Source organism: Scyliorhinus torazame, chromosome 14, assembly GCF_047496885.1.
Source record: "Scyliorhinus torazame isolate Kashiwa2021f chromosome 14, sScyTor2.1, whole genome shotgun sequence".
NCBI lineage: Eukaryota > Metazoa > Chordata > Chondrichthyes > Carcharhiniformes > Scyliorhinidae > Scyliorhinus > Scyliorhinus torazame.
Window position 1 is genome coordinate 123108890 of NC_092720.1, and position 12553 is coordinate 123121442.

Here is a 12553-nt window from a genome sequence, read left to right on the forward strand (position 1 = left end):
TCAGTTAGCTACACAAATGCCCGTGGCTTTGAAAGCGAGACCCATCTTCAAGGCACCTTTGCCCCTGTGACACACTCCTCAAGTGCCAGGATTGGGAAAGGAGATGGCGGTAGTGACCTGGTTTCTGGTGTTGTTGGTATTGTTAAGCTAGCTGTGTGAGGCACAGTCTGATTTCTCACTGGCTGCAGGGGGATACTGAGCTTCGTTTTCCTATCCGCGCTTAAGGCAGACACTCAAGGGCAGGTGGATGGGGGGGGGGGGGGGGGGGGTTGCAAAGATGAAGCGATAATACTCTCCAGCCTGTTGCCACTGGCAAGCTGAATAGTCCCTCTGAGTAAAGTGCATGAAACCTTGCGTGGGATTTCAAACATTTTTCCAAAACAATTTTTAATAAAATAACAGGCTGCTTTATTCAATGGATGCCATTATTTGGTCCAGAGGTGTGAGTGCTCAGATTAAGGGGAGGATGATTTCTATTTGAATCCTCTTGAACTGTACATCACAGTGTAATAATATCATTGATCCAGTTTCCTCCCCCTCGCGCACCAATCCATTGACACTGAAAAATATGTCACGAGTGGCATCGTCCTTCACATCTTTGTCCAACTGCTTGATCAACCACAAGAATATGTGTCCCATTCCCTACAAGGGCCAGCTCCAATCAGCAGCACTCTTCCTGGAAGCTTCCGTGGCCCCAGGGGAGCGCTAGCGACACAGTCTGCAGAGGCACATCATCACCCTCCAATGTAGTGACAACAGCCGGCTTGGACATTCCCGGGCCCCTGTCTGGATGCAGAGGGTGGGAGGAGCGTGAAGGTTTTCATAGTTCTTGTTGGGGGTTCTGTTCAGTTGCCAGCATGCCCATGTACTTGTTGGTGAGGAAGTCACAGACGGAAATGTTACAGATGGCTTGGTGCACGTTGATCACACTCAGCTCTTTGGGTGTTCTGAGTGAAACAAAGAAACAGAAGCTTCACTATTTACAAATGAGGACTAGGATGATAACAGCACAGAAGGTGGTCATTCAGCCTATCTTGCCTATGCTAGCTCTTTGAAGGAGCTATCCAATTAGTTCCACTCCTCTCCTTTTCCTATAGTCCTGCAATTTTGTTTCCCCTTTTCAAATATTTACCCAATTGTCTTTTGGAAGTTCCTATCGCGTCTGACTCCCACCCACAATCAGTGAATTGAAAATCATGATAACTCACTGTGTAAAAGAAAATCTTCTCATCACCCCCCAGCCCCTCCTCACCCTCCCTCATTTGGCAACTGGTTGAATGGAAGATCCTCTATCATTCTTGATTGTCCTGTTGAGTCGCAATCAGCAACCCAACACTCATTAAGAATGCTCCCCATATGGAATCATTTAGTTCCCAAGCAAGTATAGGAAGCTGCAGATAGTAAATCTTCTGGGATTGTGGTGCATTACCCCTCCTTGACAACATTCAAACGTACAATCCTCCTTCACCTGGTCTCACTTTTACCTATCAATCATAGGCAGTGCATCTCCAGCAATGGTTTCCCTTCCCACACCGGCACTGCTAACTCTGGAGTCTTACAAAACTCTATCCTTGGCTCCCCTCTCCTCTCATTCATCCGAATGCTACCCTTTGGTAACACAAGCGGAGAGCTTGCATACATACACTGATGACACCCAATTCTACCTTTACTCACCTCTTTTGACCTCATTGTCACTTTCTGGTGTTGTCAGATTGTATTACAATTATCCAGTCATGGATGAACCATAATTGTTTCTGATTAAACATTGGGAAGACCAAACCTGACCTCAGCTACAAGCTTAGTTCATTGATCACCGACTCCAAACTCCCGCCTGGCCGTTGTCACAGGCTGAGCCTGATGTGTCCTCTTTTACACTGAGATGACGTTATCAACACAAAAAGACCAGTGCATTAACCTCAAAAGTATTACTGCCTGTTGTCAGACTATTTGCTGCTTAAAACCATGCATCCATGGATTGAACACAGGTGGGTGGACCCGTGAATGAGGGCACCATGCCATCAGTGGTGGGCCTGCCTCCAGTTCATCCACCTTCTCCATGATTTTGTGGGCGGCCAGAAAGGTGTCAGGGGGATTGCCTGCCAGGGGCTAGGCTGAGGCACTGAAGAGGGCAATTAATGCCCAATTAATAGCCTCAACTCACTAGCAGAGGCCAGTGCCCAATGTGTAGCCCGGAAGGTTTAAACCTGTGGGCAGCTGGTCAATGAAAGAGGCGGGGTGGGTGGGGTTGCCTCCTTCCCCATAAGAGATCTCCCTCCCACTGTTTTGCCATCCCATGTCCAACCGATCCCCTGCCCTGTTCAACAAGCCCCCGGCCTCTTGCCAGAGCCCATCAGCCTGATCCCAGTAAGATCTCGGACTCAGCAGAATGCCCTGGTCCATTGCTGACCACCCCTGCCCTACCTGCAGTACTAGCAGTGGCCACTGTTCCTGCTTGGCACTGCCCGTGTGCAGAACTGGCGGCCTCTGACTGTCTGGCACCTGGGTGAGGTGGGACATCCACTGGAGGCAAAAGGTAGTCCTGCCGCCTACTAACTAAAGGATCATTGCCCAACAAACTAAAGCCAAATGAGCTGGCTAAACAGAGACCCCAAATTTACACTGGGTTCCAGGGAGCACACGTTGTAAAATCCAGTCTCGTGCCATTTGTCACCTCCAGATTCCACTATTCTAACTGCTCTTCTAAACAACCTCCCAACATCTGGCCTCGCTAAACATCAACTTATCCAAATCTTTGCCTGCATTCCATCATGTACTGAGTCCTGCTCTCCACTCACCCTGTCCTTGATATTGGCTGTCACACCCTGAGCCGATTAGAAGGAGGAATGTAACATACCTGCTGTGGGGAGTGCTCTGGTGTGCAAGTCCCAAAGACTCTCGGAGGATGTCACTTACAAACAGTTCAGCAGCCTAAAAACAGAGATAAAAGCGATCAGAACCATTAGGGTCAAAATCCCCATGTCATTAGTAGCATCTCCCAGTTATTCACAATGACCCATTGTCATTTACAATGATCCACTGCCACTCTGAGCGACTGACTGTCACTCAAAGCGACTCACTGTTACACATTGACCTTACCTTTATTATCATGTCTTCGATTGCCGGTGCATAGACACGGCTCTCCACCTCCAGGGGTTCGATCGCAACACCAATCTACAGAGGGAAAGGGAGCAGTCAGTGGTGAGAAAATTAAACCGTCAGAACTAAGAGCAGTCAATGTGAAGAGACTAAGCCACAATAAAAGAACAGCTCGTGCCCACACATGCTTGCGCATACAGACACTAAGAAAACAATGAGCCAGTCACACAAAACACACGCCAACAGAGAAGATGGGTATTGGTTGAGAATTGGCTTTCTGGCCACATCTTAGCCTTTTCTAGTTACTTGCTGTGCTGTGTCTCTGGCATACTCCATGGCTGGCATCAGGCCCATGTAGAATTTGACCTCTTCATCCTCTTCCTCCTGCTCTTTCTTGACTTTCACTTTAGAAGACTCGACCGTGCCAATGATGTCGACTTCTTCATCACTCTCAGGCTCAGTTTTCAAAATGGCCTCTACCTCCATAAGCCTCTGACAGAGCTCACCAGCCCCACTGTATGTGGAAGGGCATTCTGAAAAATAAGGCCCAAACTATAAATAATGACCAGTTTCAAAATGGTCCCAAGCATTGGTGAATAATAGCAAGCATTAAAATTATCCCAAGAGTCTGCAATTAATGACAAATTTCTAAATATTGGTGAGAGTTTGTAAGTATCATAGCAGTATGCTGAGTGAAATACCCAACAGTGTGTGACTAAAGGAGAGTACGTAAATAACTTCAAATATCAGCAACTCAGATAGTTTATAATACAGGAAAAAAAGTTATAAATAACAAAGGAGGGGCAGCACGGTGGCGCAGTGGGTTAGCCCTGCTGCCAAGCCTGTTGGGTTCCTCCAGCACTTTCTGGTTTTATTCTGGGAATATATAAATAGCCTCAAGAATATATAAGTATATCCAAGGATATCCAAGTATCTCTAAGGGTTAATGACTAACACAAAGTGATCGAATTTAACTCTGTGTGGGGGACGGGTGTGCAAACCTAAGCTGTACTCACTGGCCTAACTTTGTGGCCAGGGTATTCATATTACAGGCCTCCTCTGTGTGCTATTCATAGAATCCAATGATGACTTAGATGAAGGGATACTGTGCCACATATCCAAGTTTGATTTGATAACGATGCAAAGATAGGCGGCATTGAAAGCAGTATAGATGGTAGCATAAAGTTACAAAGGGGTATTGATAGGCTAAATGAATGGACAATACGCTGGCAAATGAATTTCAATGTTGGAAAAAGAATAGAACAGGGTACTTTTGGAGATGGTCCAAAGAAACTTCGGAGTCAATGTACACAGATTATTAAAATGTCACTGGTACAAAAAATAATAAAGAAGGTTAATGAAACACTTTCCTTTACATTTCGAAGACTATAATTCAAGTGATCAGAAGTCATGCCACAGCTACACAAAGTCCAGGTTAGACCATAGCTGGGGCACCGCATTCAGATCTGGGCGTACCTCAAGATCGATATCCTGCCTCGAAGGGAGTGAGATATAATTAACTTGAATGATATCTGGACTCCAAGGATTACACAAACTAATGTTGTATTTCCTGGAATTTAAATGGTTGTGGGTGATTTCAACTTTCAAGATGTGCAGGGGAACAGATAGGGGTAGAGAGAGGGAGAGGGAACTATATCGGCTGGTTGGCAAGTCTAGGATTTGGCAGACAACTGAAAATTAGAGCCAGATCTTTCAGGAGTGAAATTAGGAAAGAATTATTTTACACCAAAGATGGTAAAAGTTGGGAGCGCTTCTGAAAATGGCCACTGATGCTGACCCAATTGTTAATTAATAGATTTCTGTTAACTAGAGGTGTTAAGGGATGTGGGGCAAAGACGTGTATGTGGGGTTAGGTCACAGGTCAGCCATGATCTCACTGAATAGCTGAACATGCTCAAGGGACTAAATGGCCTTCTCCTGTTTCTATGCTTCCTGCATGAGCAGTGAACGACAGCTGGCTGGTGGGCATGAGCGGTAGTTCAAGCAGACAGAGGCCACCTGCTCGACATCAATGGAAGACTTGTTGGTGAACAGGAAAGTCATGGGCGGTAGGTTTCAAGAGAGCCTTGTGGGAGCGAAAGGAGGAGCGGCTGCATCAGAGTCTGCAGAAACACTCATTCTCCACAACCTTGGATGGCCTCTTCAGTAATCCCCATTAGTTTTTTCACTCAGGGCCCAGTTAGAATGTAATCGGTACCCCACTGACGAAATAAGACACCAATTTGCATCCCTCAGCCACCCAGCTGCAGCTAACATTTCAAATGATGGCATGTGGAGTTAAATCAAAACATGCAATTTTAAAGAAGCAACCACATCCCATCCCCTGCTCCAGTTCCCCGAGGCGGGAAGTGTTAAATCGAGGACCAAGTGCTTTTAAGTAGCATTAATGCTTTGCAAATATACCCATGAATCTGTAAAGAATGTCATTCAAAACTGAGATGGTGAAAAATGTCTTCACTCAGAGGGTGGTGAAACTGTGGAACTCTCGACCACATAAGGCTGTGGAGGCCAAGTCACTAAATGTATTCAAGAAAGAGTTAGATAATTATTTAGCTTTTAATGGCATCATGGGCTATGGGAAGAAAGTGGGAATACGGCTTGGAGATAGAGGATCAGCCATGATCATATTGAATGACGAAGGAGGCTCGAAGGGCCGAATGGCCTACTCCTGCTCCTAGTTTCTATGCCAAATTACTAAATATCTACAAACAATATAAACTGGGATGTTTCTAACTGACAGTCGTCCACAAAGTAAATTTGTATCCGATTATAAAACTAGTCCACCTCTGCTTTCAAATCTCTGTGTTGTTTTTTCCTCTGATGTCTTTTAAATATTGATCTAACTTTATCCTAGTGATTTAATACTGTGATAATATACTACTAAATAGGACAAGGACACTGAGCTATGCCCTTTGAAAGTGTATAGTTTACATATTATGCTGATCAGCTATAAATAGTGTGCCCACTGGGATATTTTCTTCAAGGAACATTATGCGTGTTATTGTGGCTGCCAAATAATTACCAGCTATGAAAAATTATAGACCCTTATTAATATGTATAAAATGAATATATCTAAAATCCGAAACAGATTAAAACCCAGCTTGCCATGTTCCTGGTACTCCACTCTAACTCAATCCCAAAGGGATGCAGGAAGAGGGGACAGAAATCAGAAATTAGGCTGAACTGAACAATGAAAACATCTCAGAGACAGACAGGATATCAGTTACCAATAAGACAACACTGGGACAAGGATAACAGAAGAAGCCTCAACTGTACAGGGTAGAGGGGGGCAGGAGTCTCCACTGTACACGGTACTATGCAAGGAAAGAAATCTTGAATGTACACGGTATAGGGGAAAGGGTCTCGACTGTACATAGTATAGCGGAAAGAGACTCGACTGTACATAGTATAGCGGAAAGAGTCTCGACTCTACATTATATAGTGGAAAGAGTCTCGACTGTACATTGTATAGTGGAAAGAGTCTCGACTGTACATTGTATGAGGGAAAGAGTCTCGACTGTACATAGTATAGCGGAGTCTCGACTGTACATTGTATGGGGGAAAGAGTCTCGACTGTACATTGTATGCGGGAAAGAATCTCGACTATACATGGTGTAGGGGGAGGAGTCTTGACCGTAAAGGGGAAGGAGCCTCAACCGGCTACACTTGAGTTCTCTGTTCACTTCTATCTTCCTTATTTTTAATGTGTATTAATTGGAGATTTGAACATTTTGCCTCAGAGAACGTTTTAATGGATTGGCCTAGGTTGTTTTATCTTCCTTAGCCTGAGCGGGTTAACGCTCAGAGTTGAATGGAAAGCTCACCTGGCTCATTGTCAATCCGAGTCAGTATGTCTTCCATCGAGTCCTCCTCAATGATGGCGGTCTCTGGGTCGGGTGGGGTGTACCCACGCTGGCGGCACCAGGACACGATCTGCTTGGTCTTCATGGCCTCTGTGCTGCTGAACCGTGGGCATTTTTCCATCACCTCCTGCAGGATCTTCCTTATGGCTACTGCACGCTGCCACTGGGGTAGACGGGGAGGAATAGAGCAACATGAGGTTGAAGTGATTGACTTAATTGATGTGTTTAAAATGGTTAAGGAATTTGACAGGGGGCAGAAGGAGGAACTATCTCTCCAGGTGTGGGAATTTGGAAAAAGGGAGCACAATTTCACAATTAGAACTAGTTCATTCAGGACTTCAATCAGGAAATTTGAGTATTTCCAGTACTTTCTCATTTTATTTCAGATTCCCAGCATCTGCTGTATTTTGCCTTTGTAGTAGCAGAGATTTGAGGTGTTTTCCCAAAACACAGTGAATGCTGAGATGAATTGATTTTTGTTTAGAGGGGGTGGGGGGAGGGGGAGAATTGGATATAAAACAAAGGCAGGTAAATGGAGTGGAGGTACAGTTCAGCTACAATCAAACTGATTGACCAAGTAGACTTGAGGCACTAAGTGACATTTTCCTATTCCTAAGTTCCAATGGGAGCTTTGGGACTTGGGATCCTGCATCGCGGGGCATTAGGACATGGGATCTTGTATCACGGGGCACTGGGACATGGGATCCTGCATCGCGGGGCACAAGGCATGGGATCCTGTGTCATGGGGCACTGGGACATGAGATCCAGTATCACACAAGAACATAAGAACTAGGAGCAGGAGAAGGCCTTCTGGCCCCTCAAGGCTTGATCCGCCATTCAATAAGATCATGGTTGAGCTTTTTGTGGACTCAGCTCAACCTTACCTGCCCGCTCACCATAACCCTTAATTCCTTTACTGTTCAAAAATGTATCTATCTTTGCTTTAAAAACAGTCAACAAGGTAGCCTCAACTGCTTCACTAGGTAGGGAATTTGACAGATTCACAACCCTTTGGGTGAAGATGTTCCTCCTCAACTCAGTCCTAAATCTGCTCCCCCTTATTTTGAGGCTATGCCCCCTAGTTCTAGTTTCACCCGCTAGTGAAAACCCCCCTGCTTCTATCTTAACTATTTCCTTCATAATTTTATATGTTTTTATAAGATTCCCCTCTCATTCTTCTAAATTCCAATGAGTATATTCTCAGGCTACTCAGTCTCTTCTCCTAAGCCAATCCTCTCAACTCCGGAATCAACCTCTGGAATCTCCTCTGCACCCCCTCCAGTACATCCTTTCTCTAGTTAGGAGACCAAAACTGCACACAGTACTCCAGGTGTGGCCTCACCAACACCCTATACAGCTCCAACATAACCTGCCTGTTTTTAAACTCCATCCCCCTTGCAATGAAGGACAAAATTCCATTCGATTTCTGAATCACCTGCTGCACCTGCAAACCAACTTTTTGCAATTCATGCACAAGGGCACCCAGGTCCCTCTGCATAGCAGCATAATGCAATGTTTTACCATTTAAATAATAGTCCATTTTGCTGTTCTTCATATGAATGACCTCACATTTACCAACAATGTACTCCATCTGCCAGACCCTTGCCCACTCACTTAAACTGTCTATATCCCTCTGCAAACTTTCAGTGTTATCTGCACACTTTACTCTACCACTCATCTTAGTTTTATCACGGGGCACTGGAACATGGGATCCTGTATCATGGGGCACTGGGACATGGGATCCTGTATCACGTGCATTGGGACATTGGATCCTATACCATGGAACATTGGGCCATGACCCAATATCATGAGATATTGGGACATGGGATCCTTATTACACAGTACTGAGTCAAGGGATCATGTACCACAGGGCATTGGGACATGGGATCCTGCATCACAGGGTACTGGGACTCTTTATCACGGCGAGCTGGGACATGGTATCCTGTATCACGGGGCACAGGGATCAGGAATCCTGTATCGCGAGGCACAGGGACATGGGATTCTGTATAGCGGGGCACAGGGATCAGGAATCCTGCATCGCGGGGCACAGGGATCAGGAATCCTGCATCGCGGGGCACAGGGATCAGGAATCCTGCATCGTGAAGCACAGGGATATGGGATCCTGTATAGCGGGGCACAGGAATATGGGATCCTGTATAGCAGGGCCCAGGGATCAGGAATCCTGCATCGCGGGGCACAGGGATAAAGGATCCTGTATCACGAGGCACAGGGATATGGGATCCTGTATAGCGGGGCATTGGGATGTGGGATTCTGTATCAGGCACTGCGTTTTCAGATCCTGATCCACGGGGCAATGGGTCATGGGATCCTGCATCACAGGTAACCTGGACACAGCAGCCTGTATCACGGGTATCTGTAACACATACACTGGCACAGGTATCCATGTCCCTGTGCCCTGTGATACAGGATCACGTGCCCCTGTATCCTGGGCACTAATACACCACATTTTGGCTGAAGGTTGCTAAATGCTGAGGTGACAATCTCAGCTTCAACACGCAGTGAGGCCGGAACTTTCTATTTCCCTCAAATAGAGGGACGGTTATTTTCAGAACAAATATGGAAAAATTTGTTTTTCATAGAATTTACAGTGCAGAAGGAGGCCATTCGGCCCATCGAGTCAGCACCGGCTCTTGGAAAGAGTACTCTACCCCCACATCTCCACCTTATCCCCATAACCCAGTAACCCCATCGAACACTAAGGGCAATTTTGGACACTAAGGGCAATTTAATATGGCCAATCCACCTAACCTGCACATCTTTGGACTGTGGGAGGAAACCGGACGGAGCACCCGGAGGAAACCCACGCAGACACGGGGAGGATATGCAGACTCATCACAGACAGTGACCCAGCCGGGAATCGAACCTGGGTCCCTGGAGCTGTGAGGCAATTGTGCTAACCACTATGCTACCGTGCTGCCCTAGAAAAATGCCACAACACTTTTTAACTTACGTTTAAATGCTTACTCTTGCTGGATTCCTGTTATATAAGTGATAACTGCCTCAGACAATTTGTAATTTTTCACAGGCAAGCCCAGTGAGCGTTGGTGGGATATTTGCTCAAGGGATGCATCAAAGCGGAGCCTGCTCCTTTCCTTACCCCAAATCTACATACATTTTCAGCAAGGACCAGTGGATAGCAATCAGGTGTGGGAATCCTGCTGATTTTGCTGCATCTCTCTCATCTAGGCTCTGGATATAATTAAGGCCAAAGCAAGGAACTGAGAAATAACCTGGGCTCAAAAGTACTGGGAGTTGGTCTTACCTCTGCAGCTCTTCTCTTCCCAATATTCCAGCTGCAATACTGCTCCAAAGAGATCGCACAGAATGGATTGGAGTTCTCACCTATTGGAAAAAGTTCATCGATTAATGTGTCGAACATAAAGATATATAGATATACCACGGGTGTTATTGAAACAACTAAAGGAAGTCAAGCTTCGGCATGATAGTAGGTTCAGCACTTAACATGCCAAAGCAACTAGGCAGCAATAAACAGAGTTCCAGATTCAATCACTGGGTCAGTTGAGCACCTTAATAGTAACTTCCAATTTTGCTCAAGCTATGGAGACAATGTAAAGAGAAGCCGCGAGAACCTTATCACACTCATGGGACACCCAAGTCACCTCACGTCCAAGGGATTACAATGTCAGCAAATGTGACAACCAAATAGTGCCACAACCAGCCAGTGGGAAAATGGCCAATTCATTTGCTCTTTGTGATGTTGGTTGAGGGATGAATGTTGGCCAGGACACTGGGAGATCTCCCTGATCTTTTACTAATTAATTCTTGTCCATCCCTAGCTGTCTTGAGAAGCTGGTGGTAGGAGTTCACTTTGAACTGCCAGGGTGCATGCTCACAGTAGTTTGACACAAGTGAGTGGCTTACTGGCTATTTTAGCAGTTTATAATCAACTGTGTTGGTGCAAGACTGGAGTCACATGTAGTCAGAGGGTGAAAGACAGCAGATTTCCTTCTCAAAAGGATATTAGTGAAATGGTTGCGTTTTGACAATAATCTAACAGCTTTGTGATCCCTTTTGCTGATAGCATTTTATTTCTGAATAATGGAATTTGAACTCGCCTACTCTGCATTATTACTCCAGGCTACTACACTGCTAGTCCTATCCAATTGGCAGATGATCGATCCTTTACGATCATCTTAACCACAGCCGTTTCAAGTTGAGCACATTAAGTCAGGTGACACCTTAGTGGTGTACTGAGAGAGTGCTGCACTGTCAGAGGTACCATCTTTTGGATGAGGCCTTGTCTACCATCTCAGGTTAATGTGAAAGTTCCCACGGCGTTATTACTAAGAAGAAAAGGGCCAATATTGGTGTCCTGGCCAATATTTATCACTCAGCCAACATCACCCAACAGGTTATCTGCTGGAAATCGTTTTGCCTAGATTCAAAACCTGCTCAATGCGAATGTGTGATGAATGTAAGAATTTCATATATATGTTGTACTATATGTATCTGGTGCAGTAATGGTTAAAAGCTTGGAATAGTGTGTATCTGACTGCTTCAGTAATGTTTTTAAAATCCTGGTTTAAAAGACAGACTCTTTGGCTACAGAGGTGCAATTAAAGCATCGTAAAAGAACATAATTAATTCAAACCTGTTTACCTGAAGTAGGCTAGTGGAATTTCTTTCATAGAAAAAAGGTTGCCTGGGGAGTAGATAATTAGAGACATTGGGCTGGATTCTTCCTCCCCACCCGCCGCAAGAACACCACGGGCGAGACACCGACAATGGAAAAATCCATTGACCTCGGGTGGGATTTTCCAGTCACCAGGCGAATGCGGCAGGAGAATCCCGCCCATTGTGTTCAGCCTTAGTCAGATGGTCATAACTCAGTTGATGGGATAGAGATGATGCAGTTAATGGGACTGATCCAGGGGCTGATGCAGCCAGGTGTTGAGTATAGTTTAGATCTGAACAGACCAGCAACTTCTGAAAACAGTGAGTTAAAGATCTGCCAAATGCTGGGAAGTTTAACAGTAGTTTGACACAGGCAAGAATTTGCAAGCTAGTAGCTGAAGGATATCTCTCTTTCTCTCAAAGCAGCTTATCTAAGAGAGGGTTCCTGGAACGCAGTAGGGACCGAGGAGGGTTGGCGCTGCCAAACCTGGGGAGCTACTACTGGGCAGCAAATGTGGCAATGATCCGCAAGTGGGTTATGGAGGGAGAGGGGGCAGCATGGAAGAGAATGGAGATGGCGTCCTGTAAAGGAACGAGCCTGGGGGCGTTGGTGACGGCACCGCTGCCGCTCTCGCCGACAAAGTATACCACGAGCCCGGTGGTGGCGGCAACGCTAAGGATCTGGGGCCAGTGGAGACGGCACCGGGGTGCAATGGGAGCATCGGTGTGGTCCCCGATCAGGGGTAACCGCCAGTTTGTCCCGGGGAAGATGGACGGGGGGGTCCAGGGCTGGCATCGGGCGGGGATTAGAAGAATGGGGGACCTGTTCATTGATGGGACATTTGCGAGCATAGGGGCACTGGAGGAGAAATTTGAGTTACCCCCGGGAAATGCATTTAGATATATGCAGGTGAGGG

The 12553-nt window shown here is 45.9% G+C and overlaps 1 protein-coding gene across 4 annotated transcripts in view; it reads right to left on the reverse strand.

The window, feature by feature from the left end:
- Nucleotides 1–384: 384 nt before the first annotated feature.
- Nucleotides 385–12553, reverse strand: part of yeats2 (YEATS domain containing 2) — a 210402-nt gene continuing 198233 nt past the window's right edge. For all 4 annotated transcript variants that reach the window (XM_072474759.1, XM_072474758.1, XM_072474756.1 and 1 more), the window contains 6 exons: nucleotides 10264–10343; nucleotides 6942–7143; nucleotides 3403–3629; nucleotides 3097–3171; nucleotides 2855–2928; nucleotides 385–947 (listed from right to left, as the gene is read on the reverse strand). In XM_072474759.1, the coding sequence (XP_072330860.1) occupies nucleotides 821–947; nucleotides 2855–2928; nucleotides 3097–3171; nucleotides 3403–3629; nucleotides 6942–7143; nucleotides 10264–10343 (785 nt within the window). In that variant the 3' untranslated portion in view covers nucleotides 385–820. The remainder of the gene's footprint in view (nucleotides 948–2854; nucleotides 2929–3096; nucleotides 3172–3402; nucleotides 3630–6941; nucleotides 7144–10263; nucleotides 10344–12553) is intronic.